At 49.3% G+C, this 12,901-nt stretch overlaps 1 protein-coding gene across 1 annotated transcript in view; it reads left to right on the top strand.

Annotated features, from left to right (window-relative positions):
* Window positions 1–969: 969 nt before the first annotated feature.
* The window catches only part of Zan (zonadhesin), a 94,237-nt gene continuing 82,305 nt past the window's right edge, over window positions 970–12,901 (top strand). The window contains exons 1-13 of the mRNA XM_028777870.1: window positions 970–1,046; window positions 2,068–2,120; window positions 3,077–3,223; window positions 3,379–3,650; window positions 3,982–4,069; window positions 5,208–5,360; window positions 6,922–7,086; window positions 7,949–8,040; window positions 8,658–8,736; window positions 8,850–8,996; window positions 9,875–10,146; window positions 11,300–11,384; window positions 11,996–12,901. The exon at window positions 11,996–12,901 is cut by the window's right edge and continues 271 nt beyond it. Of these exons, the coding sequence (XP_028633703.1) occupies window positions 970–1,046; window positions 2,068–2,120; window positions 3,077–3,223; window positions 3,379–3,650; window positions 3,982–4,069; window positions 5,208–5,360; window positions 6,922–7,086; window positions 7,949–8,040; window positions 8,658–8,736; window positions 8,850–8,996; window positions 9,875–10,146; window positions 11,300–11,384; window positions 11,996–12,901 (2,536 nt within the window). The remainder of the gene's footprint in view (window positions 1,047–2,067; window positions 2,121–3,076; window positions 3,224–3,378; window positions 3,651–3,981; window positions 4,070–5,207; window positions 5,361–6,921; window positions 7,087–7,948; window positions 8,041–8,657; window positions 8,737–8,849; window positions 8,997–9,874; window positions 10,147–11,299; window positions 11,385–11,995) is intronic.

The raw sequence follows: 12,901 nt of genomic DNA, 5'->3' as shown, positions 1-12,901 counted from the left end.
ACACACACATAGACACACAGACATACACATAGAAACATATATAGACACAGACACACAGAGAGACACACAGACACACACACAGAGACATATACACAGATACACACAGACACACACACAGACACAGACACAGACACACACACACACACACACATATTTCAAATGCTTCCTGGCAGCTTACATTTCTTCCTCTATGAGTATGTCCTTCAGCTCTCTGTCTCATTTCCAGCCATTCACGTGACCCTCAACAGCCTCTGCCACTGACTTCAGTTGTAGAATGTTAAGTTTGAATGATTTTCCCATCAGAGTTCTGCGGCGAGTGTTCTGCTGCCTTTAGAACCTATGGTTGCTACCAAGGAGACTGAGGCCATGAGGATCTGTGGTCCTTAGTATGTGTCCTGTTTCTTACTATCTGAAAGGGTCTGCCACCTTCCTTCCAGCCCTGATACTCTGAAATTTCACAAGGTAGTTTCTGTGGCTCTCTGAATCCACCGCACTAGGTACCTTTTAGTTAAGAGACCTGAGTGTTTCAGCTCTGGGAGAGCTGGCTCGTGCTTTCTTAGCCAGGTACCATGGTCATAACCCCAGCATTTGGAGGTGGAAAGCTCGGCATTTCAAGGATAGCCTTGCCTACATTATGATTCTGAGGCCAGCCTTGGCTCTGCGAGACTATCTCTCAATCTTCTTTTCCTTTGTTGTTTCTTACCAAACTACTTTTTGCTTGATGTTAGATTTCCTGGATCTGTTTCTGTCTCCCTTTTTCTTATTTTCTCGTTTTTTTCTGTTTATAACTATGGGTTTTCCATTTCAACTCTGATAACTTTATATTCCCAGAGACTTCTCAAATTCTGTGATTTTTTTTAATGACCTCCTCAGAAGGGTGACAAGAGAGGAGGGCCAGGTGATTATAAAGCGACCTAGATCCTCACTGTAACCTTCTTCTCTACCTGAGGGCCACCTCAGAGGTCCCCCATGGCTCCTCCAGTTTGGACCCTGATGCTGCTGGTGGGGGCTGCCTGGGGCCAGGAACAAGTGCCTAGCCCTGTGTGGTAAGCTGGACTGGGGACAGCAGTGACAAATGGGTCAGGGGTTTACCGGGTTGTGTCTGGGGATGCTAGTGGAGAGAGGAAATTATAGAGAAAAGTTATGGATGTTACTCGGCTGACAGAGGGCTTGCTTGACCTCACAAAGCCCTGGCTTCAAAATCCTGGCACCACGTTACCTTGCTGTGGTGGCTCAGGATGTATTCCTAGCACATGGGAGGTAGAGACAGGAGAATCAGGAGTTCAAGGTCATACTGGATTATCTAGTAAATTCTAGACAAGTCTGATCTACAATGGGACCCTGACTCAAAAATAAAAAGTCAGGAGACTGGGGAGGAAGGTAAGGAATCAGTCAGTGGGATTGGGAAGAAGATAGCCTATTGACCGGGATGGGGAGAGCCTCACATCCCCAGGTCCTGAAACTGAGGTGACATTCCAGGCTGGGAGGGAACGACAAAGAATTTTACACTCTCCAAAACCCCACAGTGGGCTGAGCTGATAGGCCAGAGTTCAAGACAGAAGGTGGCAAGGAATGAGAAGTGTGTTAGGTTCCTTGAACCTGGGTGCAGGTCTCTGGACAAATAGCATTTGAATTGTGGGAAATTCTGACCCAAGTTGATGAAAGAGGAAGGGCTTCTTTCTTGAGTTTGTAAGGTGGGGAGGAGAGCTGGGTGTAGTGGTGCAAACCTATAATCCTAGCACTAGGGGTGAGGGAGGCAGGAGGATTGAACACTTGAGGCTAGCCTAGGCTACTAATCAAAAGACTTTGTCTCTAAAAGAAAAAAAACTAGATGTGGTGGTGAACTCCTGTGAACCCGGTACTTAGAAGGTGGAGGCAGGAGAATTATGAGCTTAATCAGGGTCATCCTTGGTTACTTAGGGGAGTTTGAGGCTAGCCTGGGTTACATGAGATCCTGTCTTAAAATAAAAAAGAAAGAGAAGAAAGACACAACATAATCATAGTCTTAATGATAATTTGAATAACGACAAAGGTAACATTCTTTGCTTTCTCCAAACTAATCCCAAGGAGACTGAACACTCCAGACCTGGAGCCGATGGTGCACACTTCGAGGGAGGATTGTGAGTTGGAACCAGACCTACTTAGGGCTCCTTTCCCTCCTTACAATCTGCCCTAACCATGAACTCCAGTCTTAGTACAGGGCTTGTAGTCAGGGTACAGTAATCAGATAAACATGGGATACACATGCAAAGGGCAGCTCCTGAACAGCCAAGGGCAGAGGGTACAGTGGGAAAACATGGCCTAACTCCACCCAAAAGAGTCCTGTTCAAATTAACAAGAACTGGATACAATGGCACAGGCTTGCCCACCCAGCACTGAGGAGGCCAAAACAGGATCACAAGCTCCTGGTTAGCCTGGGTTACATAGTCACAAGACCTTGTCTCAAAATAACCAAACAATAGACTAGGTATTGTGCACACCTATAATCCCAGCACTCAGGAGGCTGAGGCAGGAGGATCCGGAGTTCAAGGCCACCTTGGGCTACATGAGACTGTGAGGCGGGATGCTGGGAGATAACTCAGCAGGTAGCATCCTTGCTGCACACACACAAGGACCTGAGTTCCACCCCTAGCATCCATGTAAAGAGCTTGCCATAATAGCACATGCCATAGTCCCGGCAGTGGAGAGGCAGATCGCTAGTGGACAGGAGGATCACTAGGGTCCCTTGGCTCGCAGATGCTCACACAATCACACATGCATATACACACACATGCACACACCAAGGTAACAGTAATAACAGCCACAACTAAACATATGCTGCCAAGAGAAAGCCTGTCTGAATCAGCCTGGACCCCAGTTTGTGCTCCCCAACTTTGTCATCTACTCTCTCTGCTCGCCAGCTCCACATTTCCCCCCAATACTGTGTCTCCAGCGTCTCTGCTCTGGATCTGAGCTCTTAGCGGCGGCCTTCTCTATACTTAGTGACCTTGCTGACCCCCGCCTCCCAGTGTGGCTCTGTGACCTGACCCTTGCCCTCTACCCTATCTGAGGCCTCACAGAGACTCTTTCTTCCCAGCCATTCTCTCCAAGTGTGACTTTGAAGACAATTCCAGACCTTTCTGTGACTGGTCTCAAATGTCTGCAGATGATGGGGACTGGGTTCGGACTACTGGGCCCTCCCTGACTGGCACTTCTGGCCCCCCCGGGGGGTACCCCAATGGAGGTAAGGAGTCTGAGGGAAGCCTAAAGTTTGGTAGAGGACAGTGGAGAGGGGATAAAGTTGGGAGGGGGCTGCTGGAAGCAGAGCTGAGCGGGGGTGGATGGGAAGGACTCTGGGGACAGCAAGGTCTCAGCCCTTTCTTCTCTGTCTCCCCACAGAGGGCTATTACCTGCACATGGATCCCAAGACCTTCCCTCGGGGCGGAGTGGCACGCCTGCGTAGCCCTGACATATGGGAGCAAGGCCCACTTTGCATCCATTTTGCCTTCCACATGTTTGGGCTGTCATGGGGTGCCCAGCTTAGGCTGCTGCTGCTCAGGGGCCGGGAGAACCCCCGGCCCTATGTGCTCTGGAAACACGTGAATACCCAGAGTCCCTCTTGGATGCCCACCACTGTCACTATACCAGCAGACCATGATATACCAAGCTGGGTAAGGTCTAGAGCAGACCAGGAGGTCTGGTAGGGGAGGGATCTAAATAAAGGAAGAGGCTCAGGAAGGTAGGCTGTGGCAGAGGGGGAGCCCAGAGGGCAATCACGGAGGTTTCTTGCATCAAGCCTGGTGACCTGAGATCAATCTCCAGGGCCCATGTGGTAGAAGGCTAGAACCAACTCTCAAAACTTGTCCTCTGACTCACTCCTGTGCTGTGTGTTAGAAATGAATGCCATCTAGGATGCTCAGGGTGGAAACCAGCAGCCACAAAGAAGGGAGGCCCAGTTGTGTGGCTCACGGGCTCAGGGTCTCTTTGCCTCTAATTCCACAGCTGATGTTTGAAGGCATGAGAGGAAACACCGCCTACCTGGACATCTCTCTGGATGGCCTCTCTATCCAGCGGGGTACCTGCAATCGGAGTGAGTTCCTGTCTGTCTTATGTGCCCCTCCCTCTCCTGACCCACTCCCCCACCCCCGTCAAACTTTCCAAAATAGGGGTAAAGATAGCTCGGCAAGCAGGACTCCGGTTTCTCATGAACTGAAGCTTCTATTTTCTTGGTACTACCTCACCCTACACCCCTGGCTCCTAAAGTTGTCACTATGTAAGAGGTCCCCTTTCTGCATGGATATCTGGCCTACAGTGACTGGCCAGGACCCATGGCCATAGGCTGGCCTATCTTAGCCTGTGTGTGTCCATAAACCTTTGGTGGGTTGGGAGATGTATCTTGGTTGGTAAAGCACTTAGCTAGCATGCACGATTCCCTTGTCATGGCATACACCTTTAGTCCCAGCATTCTGGAGGTAGAGGCAGGAGGATTCTAAATTCAAGGTTATCCTAGGCAACACAGCGAGTCTGAGGTGAGCCTGGGCTACATTTCAAGCTGTCTCTAAAATAAAAGAAGTCTTTGGTTCCATGAAAATCTAACTGTAAAGTCATCGTAGGGGTCACCCCATAGTACTACCCTGATATATGCAGGACGTTCCTTTTAGGCTGACTGGAAAGGAAAATCCAGCACTATGAAAGGAATTTACACTCACTGAACATGGGCTAGATGCGCCACAAACATAATTTAATTTACAACTTTACACAGACACAATTCCCAGTTTACAGATGAGAAGTCTAAGACTGGGCAGGTTATGTAATTTGCACTGAGAGCAGGATTCTTGAGCAGTAGGCTATAGGTTGGCCTCAGAGCTTGATAACACTACAGCTTGAGAGTGAGCCTCAGAGTTCTGACCCCAAGCTGAAGCATTTTCTCTAAGCTTCCGCTTATGACAGAAAGCTCACAGCCCCTTCCTTTTGATACTGAGGTTTAACCAGGGCTTTGTATACATTGGGCAAATGCTCTACCACTGAGCCACGCCCCCAGCCACTCACTGGGGGATTCTAGGCAGGGGCTCTACCACTGAGCCACACCCCCAGCCCCTCCCTGGGGGATTCTAGGCAGGGGCTCTACCACTGAGCCACGCCCCCAGCCCCTCACTGGGGGATTCTAGGCAGGGGCTCTACCACTGAGCCACGCCCCCATCTCCACCTCTTCTTTTCTCTCCTTTCAGTCTGCATGTCCCAGATGTGCACCTTTGATACTTTAAATGATCTCTGCGGCTGGAGCTGGGTCCCAACTGCCACCGGGGCTAAGTGGACCCAGAAGAAGGGATCATCAGGGAAGCCGGGTGTGGGGCCTGATAAAGACTTCTCCAACCCTGGCAGTGAGTATTGTATATACCCCTAGACCTGTGTATCTCCTACAATAGCATTCCTAGCTCAGGCCGGTGAAACCCAGCAGCCTCAAGCATCCTGCAGCTTGGGGATCATGGGAAGAAGCATGGTTTCAAGTTTTCTCCAGCTCCCTCCACTGCCATAATGGCTGCTAAGCAGACCTAGCACCACCTGCTTCTCACAATCTTTCCTTGTCATCATTCATTCATTCATTCATTCATTATCTGGTATTTACTGAGTAGCCACCCTGTAAAATATTCCAGGAAGTTAAAAATTGGTGTGTAAAACCTGCAAGGAGCCAGGTATGGTGGCATAAGCCTGTAACCCCAGCCCTCTGGCGGCTGAGGCAGGAGGCTGTGAGGCTCGATAACTGCCTAGGCTACATAGTGATTGCAAGTGCAGCCCGGGCTAGAGCCTGTTTCAGAAACAACTGAAAAACAAGAGCGGGGGATGAAGGTCCACAGTAAAGTACGTGTGCAGCACGCATACAGCCCTGGGTTCCGTTCTCCGCCCATGGAAGGGACAGCAAGTGAGGAAAGGAGCAAGCAGAGAGACAGGCATGGTGTGCCATGCCGGTAATCCAGGTACCTGGGAGGCTGAGGCAGGAAGATCGTGAGTTCAGGCCAGCCTGGACTAGTCAGCAAAAGCCTGACTTAATGCCACTTGGGTTTTCTGTTAAGAAGCCATGGTTTGGAACAGCCAGGGCAGATGAGGACTACTGAGGAAGATTTGCTGTCAGTTAAGCCAAACAGTCTCCTTCCTATTCATTCTGTCCCTGTACTCCTGCCTGGGCTTTCTCTTCCTGTTTCTGCCATCCACGCCTGCCTTCTCCGTCCCTCACAGTGCCATCTCCATCTCCTCCTCGTCACCTCATAGTCCTCACATCCACCAAGTGATGTTTGATTTCCGTTCCCAGTTTACTTGTTATGATCACTCATCTTCCTGTTCCGGGAGGCTTACCTTCTAGAAAGTTCTTCAACAACCCCTACCCTTTCATTTGAAACCATTGGCTTGTTCTCTTATCTTCTTGGCCTCTCTCAGCTCAAGGTTTGCAGGTATCCGAAGGTGGTTGAGCATGAGTACGCATGGGTGTGTGCTCTCCAAGGCAATTCAGTGCCCTCCTTCTTTGGTTACTAGTTGCGTCACTAAGCAAAGCTCAGATTGATTGGCTGTCTGGCTTAATAGCAAAGGAAATGCTAGGTGGGAGCTCCCTACTTCTCAGGGTCAGACTGGATGTCTGTCATCAACTTGAGTGACTCTCTTGGCAGTGTCCGGGATGGGGGACGGGGGATGGCGGCAAGTAAAGACCTGAAGACTCACATTCAAGGGACAAGATTGTGATGGCTGCTACTGAGAGGATTTATTTACTGTAGCGACACCAGGTCTTCACCCAGTCCAAGCGCTCTGCCAGTTGCGATGTAGCCCCCTGACCTATGCCTCATTCTGGGTGGCTGTTGGAGCGCCCCACGGCCAGGTCTTTATTTTCCCCCGTCTTCGTTACAGACTCACCTCCATCCCAACCATTCACTTCCTTGACCCTTTCTTTCACAGATGGGTACTACATGCTCCTGGACTCTACCAATGCAAGGCCCGGACAGAAAGCTGTACTTCTGAGTCCCCTGAGCCACTCCAGCGGCTGTCTGACCCTGTCTTTCTACTACATAATGCACGGCCAGGGACATGAAGAAGCCCTTTTTGTCTACGCTACATTTTTGGGTTAGAAGAGTTTACTGACCACGGCCATCTAGGAGGGTTGGGTTGACAGAGAATTGAGAGAGAATATCTCCTCAAGGTCTAGGGAAACCCAGTGTACTTCTGAGATTGTACCATGTGCTAGAAACAGGAAGGACATTGGAGACTAGAGAAATAAAGGCACTGCCAGCCATGGTGGACGGTACTTGGAATTATAGCACTTGGAAGGTTTGGGCAGGAAGATTAAGAAGTTCAAGGCCAGTCTCTGCTACAAAGTGAGTTTGAAGCCAGCTTAGACTACAGGAGACTATCTAAAAATCAATAAAAATCAAAAGTGAGCCAGCCAGGGAGGCATCTCAGGAAAGTGTTTGCCACACAAGTTTGAGAACCTGACTACCACCCCAACACCTATGTAGAAAGCTAAGCAGAGTAACACTTGCTTGTAATCCTAGCACTGGGGAGGCACTGGTAAGTGCATGAATTCCTGGGGCTCCCTGGGCAGCTAGCCTAAGATTCTGTTTCAAAAACCCAGGTGGATAGCTTCTGAGGAATGACACCTGAGGTTGACTTCTGACCTTCATACCCATGTGTGTGCACATCTGCATAAAGATCTGCACATACATACCACATACATTTATAGGTATGCACATGCATTGCATTCCTGTGCTCTTGTATACATACACACATACAAAGCAGGAGGACAGACAGACAGACAGACAGACAGACACACACACACACACACACACACACACACACACACGGTTGGGGAGGCCTATGAATGAGAGAAGTTTGCTTGCGTCTAGAGAAATATTGCTTTAGTGTTCCCTGTGCAATTTGTCCTCAAGTCCCGTAAACTTCCTTCTCTTCTGTTTTTTCTCCATTGTAGGCAACATCCGGAAACACTCTCTCTTCTCAGGACACCCTGGACCTGACTGGCAGGCTGTGTCTGTCAATTACACAGGACAGGGACAGATACAGGTACAGGGGATAAAGGTCCGCATTAGGGGTCCCTGTGTACGGTAGGTTCCCTCCCTCAGTGTGAGCTGAGGACCTGGGTATCAGGAGTAGGAGCTGGGTCTTTGAATGGAAATGCCAGAGAGGTACTGTCTTAGTTTCTTTTTCTGTCCAGGTGACAAAATACTCTTAACAAAAGCAACTTAAGGGAGAAAGGACTTATTCTGGGTGACAGTTCAAGGGCAAACCCCACCCCAGTGAGGAATTCATGAGAGCAGGAACTTGAAGCAGGTGGTCACATCCTGCCCACACTCAGGAAGCAGAGGACAATGAATAAATAAAGGCTTGTTGCTATTCAACTCCTTTTCTCAACCATCACAGTCCAGGGTCCCAGCTAGGGAATTATGCCGCCCATAGTGGAAGGGTCTTCCCACCCAGTTAACAAAAATCAAGATAATTCTTCCTCCGCCCCACTTCCCCCCCACTCCCGTACCCTCCACAGGCATTCCCAGAGGCCTGTTAGGTGACTTTAGATGTACCAAGTTGATGATTAGCACCAGCCTTCAGAAGAGGACTGGAGGGGAGGGGCTTGGAGTGAGGATTGGTTTGCCCACTTGCTCCAGGCTTCCTTTCCTTTTTAGTTCATGGTGGTGGGTGTGTTTGGAAATAACCCGGAGCCCGCCATAGCTGTGGATGCCATCAGCATTGCTCCCTGTGAGGGTGAGAACAGAGCCTCGGGAACCCCTGCTGAATTAGGGGTTGGAGTGATTGGGGGTGGGGTGGGGCTCACGGACAGAGCGGCTCAAACTTTCCTCTTGGAATCAATCTGCTAGAGAGCTTTCCCCAGTGCGACTTTGAAGACAGAGTCCATCATTTCTGTGACTGGAAACAGGTGTATGGAGACATCGGACACTGGAGCTGGGGAAGTAAAAGTGTACCTACCCCCATCTCAGGGTCCCCAAGAGAGTTCCTGTATGGAGGTGAGGAGATGGAGGCTATGAGTCATAGCATCTGCATCTAGGCAGGGACTTGATGGCAGCACTGCAAAAGCCAGAAAGTAGACTATGCTTGGATTGGTCAGAGTAGTGGGATCATTGTGACCCAGTAGAAAATCCAGACTTTGCCATATGGGTACAGTTTAATGGTAGAACACTTGCTTAGAATTCCCCAGAGAGGGGCTGGTGTGCGTGTGTGCCTGTGCGTGGATGTGTGTGCGTGTGTACAAGAGAGCACTTGCTTAGCATGTGGGACTCTTAGCATGTAGGTTCTATCTTTAGCTCTGGGGGTGAGATGGAAAAGAGCAACTGAGGTCTTGCTCTGACCCTAAGACTTCAAAATCCACTCTTATTTTCAGCTTCGTGTATATGTGAATAGAATCTGGGCTGTAGACTTTGTTTCTTCGTCTTTTGGCCTTCTTCAATTAAGAGTCCTAAATGAGCAGGTTGTAGCGATGCATACCTGTAACATGGAGGTTAAGGCAGGAACACTGTAAGTTCTAGGCCAGCCTGAGAGATATAACTCAAAAACTAAAGAAAACAGCTGGGTATGATGGTGCACACCTTTAATCCCAGCACCTTGGAGGTAGAGGCAGGAGGATCTCTGTGAATTCAAGGCCAGTCTGGTCTACAGAGTGAGTTCCAGGACAGCTAGAAACCCTGTCTTGAAAAACAAAACAAACCAACAAACAGAAAAAAAAACCAAAAACAAAATAAAACCAGCAAGAAAACAATGCTACCATGCATATTTGGTTGTGTGTTCACTTGGAAAGCTAGATAAGGCTGCAGCAAGCAGCTAGACTTGTCTTGCATACACGTTTGGGTTTGGAGTCTTACTGTTCTGGTTTCCTCCATTCACCCAGGGGAGCATTACATTTTCTTCGATTCAGTCAAGTTATCCCAGGAAGGGCAGTCTGCCAGATTGGTGAGTCCACCCTTCTGTGCTCCTGGGGACATCTGTGTGGAGTTTGCTTATCACATGTACGGCCTTGGAAAAGGTACCACGCTCAAGCTTCTGCTGGGGAGTCCTGCGGGCAGTTCTCCCATTCCTCTGTGGAGTCGTGTCGGGTCTCAGAGCTCTGGATGGATGAACAGCTCTGTCACCATCCCTAAGGGACATCAGCAGCCCATGCAGGTGAGACATAGAGAATATACTTTATTTGTATTTGCACAGGTAGTGATGAGAGGCCCAGAGTGGATGATGAATGGAAGAGGTAGTGGGGTGGCATGTTAGTTATTTTTCTTGAGTTCTGTGATAGCATCTGAGACATGAGCAGCTTATGCAAGAAGAGGTTTATTTTGACCTGCAGTTTGTGGGGGGGATACAGCCCATCATGGTGGGCAAGGCATGGCTTATGTGGCATGAGCTTGCTGGGTGGCTCATTGTCTCAGGGTTTGAGTTTCCATTGCTATGAAGAGACACCATGACCAAGGCAACTATTTTTTTATTTTTATTTTATTATTTATTTTATTTATTTATTTATTTATTTTGGTTTTTCAAGACAGGGTTTCTATGTAGAGCCCTGGCTGTCCTGGAACTCACTCTGTAGACCAGGCTGGCCTTGAACTCAGAAATCCACCTGCCTCTGCCTCCCAAGTGCTGGGATTAAAGGCATGTGCCACCACTGCCTGGCCTCTCAGACAACTCTTATAAAGGACAACATTTACCTGGGATAGGCTTATAGGTTCTGAGGTTCAATCCATTATCATCAAGGCAGGAAGCATGGCAGTGTCCAGGTAGGCATGGTGCTGGAGAAGGAGCTAAGAGTTCTACATCTTTGTTCCGAAGGCAAACAGGAACAGACTGTCTTCCAAGAAGCTAGGAGGAAAGTCTCAAAGCCCACCACTAAAGTGACACACTTCCTCCAACAAAGCCACACCTACTCTAATAAGGCCACACCTCCTAATAGTGCCTCTCACTCCCTGGGCCAAGCATATTCAAACCACCACACTCACAAATACCACAAGGCAAGGAACAGTACTAAAAGCAGGTCCAGGCTATTCCCATCAAATGCCTGACTCTCAGTGGCCTGTATTCTGAAGATTCTACATCCTCCCAAAATAGTGCTGTCAGATGAGGACCAAGTATTTTACCATATGAGCCTATAGGACATTTCAGATTCAGATCATAAAGGTGGAGAAAGCACAGGGAAGAGGTGGATTTAAGGTTCAAGAGGCTGGGGGTACGCTAGACTACTGTAGTTCTAACAAAGTGACATGTGGGCCGAGGACATGAGTTCCCAGGGACTTACTGTTTCTCTTCTCCCCTCGCCCTCCGTTGCCTTCAGTTGTTTATTGAAGCCACCCGGGGCACCAGCACTGCCTTTGTTGTCGCTCTGAATTTCATCTTTATCACTCATGGACCATGTCGGGGTAAGAATGAAATTTAAGGACTCAACTTCTTTCATCCCTCAGTGTGAGGAATAGAACCCAGCTCATCACAGCTGCCAGGCAAGCGCTGAGTCTCACTCCTGGCCTCTCACTGGAGGACTCTAGGCAAGTGCTCTATTACTGAACCACAGTCCCAGCCTTTCATTCCGGGGGAGGGGGGGCGCCTAGGAAAGTTCTCTACCACTGAACAATATTCTCGGACTTACTTTATTTTCACTGTAAGACAAGAGCTCACAATGTAGCCCAGCTGGCCTCAAACTTGTGATCCTCTTGCCTTAACTGTGGTGGTGACAGCATACCCAGGTATGATGGTGTCTTTGATGGCATGAGTTTCTGTGGCAGGACTCAGAAGCCTTCTCTAGCGATGCTGAAGTCAGGCCCCGTCTCCTGTTCAGTTTTGTGAGCTGTACCCGGCACAGTGTCAGATGTATGTTGGGAGCTCTGCCAATTGAATATGTGAGTGAAGGTTGGCGAGAGGAAGCAGAAACAGATAACCAAGTCTCCCTCCCCGCTGAGCTCACCCTATTTACATGTGAGTAGAAGGAAGGTGGTAGAATTTTGACTAAATTACAGGGTTTTGTTTTTCTTTGCAGTGTTGCTGCAGACAGAGACTCCTTCCAGTCCTCTGCTTCCACCTACTGGCCCTTCTGAACCTACTGTCTTTATGCTCCTCACAGAGCAGCATACCACCCCCACAGAAGCAACCACTGTTCCCCTAGAAACATCCACCACTCCCACGGAAGAGACCACCATCCCCACTGAAACAACCACTGTCCCCATAGAAGTGACTGCTGTTCCCATGGAAGTGACCACTCTCCTCAGAAAAGTGATCACTGTCTACATGGAAGTGACCAATGTCTCTTCTGAAGTGACCACTGTCCCCACAGAAGTGGCCATTGTCCCCACAGTAGTGGCCACTGTCTCCACAGAAGTGGCCACTGTCCCCACAGTAGTGGCCACTGTCTCTATAGAAGTGGCCACTGTCTCCACAGAAGCGATCAGTGTCACTCCTGAAGAGACCAATGTCCCCCCTGAGGAGACCATCACTACAGAAGTTACCACTGTTCCTCCTGAAGAGACCACTCTCCCCATAGAAGTGACCACTGTCCCCACAGAGGTGGCCATTGTCCCCACAGAAGTGACCACTGTCCCCACTGGAGGGACCACTCTCCCCACAGAAGTGCCCACTGTATCCACAGAAGTGACAGGTGTTCACACAGAAGTGACCAATGTCTCTCCTGAAGAGACCAGTGTCTCCCCTGTGGAAACCATCTCTACAGGAATAACCACTGTTTCTTCTGAAGAGACAGTTCTTCCCACAGAAGGGACCACTCAACCCCCAGAAGTAACCACTGTCCCCACTGGGGAGACCACTGTCTCCACAGGAGTGACAGGTGTTCACACAGAAGTGACTAATGTCTCTCCTGAAGAGACCAGCATCCCTCCTGAGGTGACCACCACCCTGACAGAAGTAACCACTGCCCCTCCTGAAGAGACCA

The sequence above is a fragment of the Grammomys surdaster genome, unplaced genomic scaffold (genome assembly GCF_004785775.1).
Source record: "Grammomys surdaster isolate TR1022 unplaced genomic scaffold, NIH_TR_1.0 316, whole genome shotgun sequence".
Classification (NCBI taxonomy): domain Eukaryota; kingdom Metazoa; phylum Chordata; class Mammalia; order Rodentia; family Muridae; genus Grammomys; species Grammomys surdaster.
Note: the sequence above shows the minus strand (reverse complement) of the source record. Positions and strands in the feature narration are given on the sequence as shown.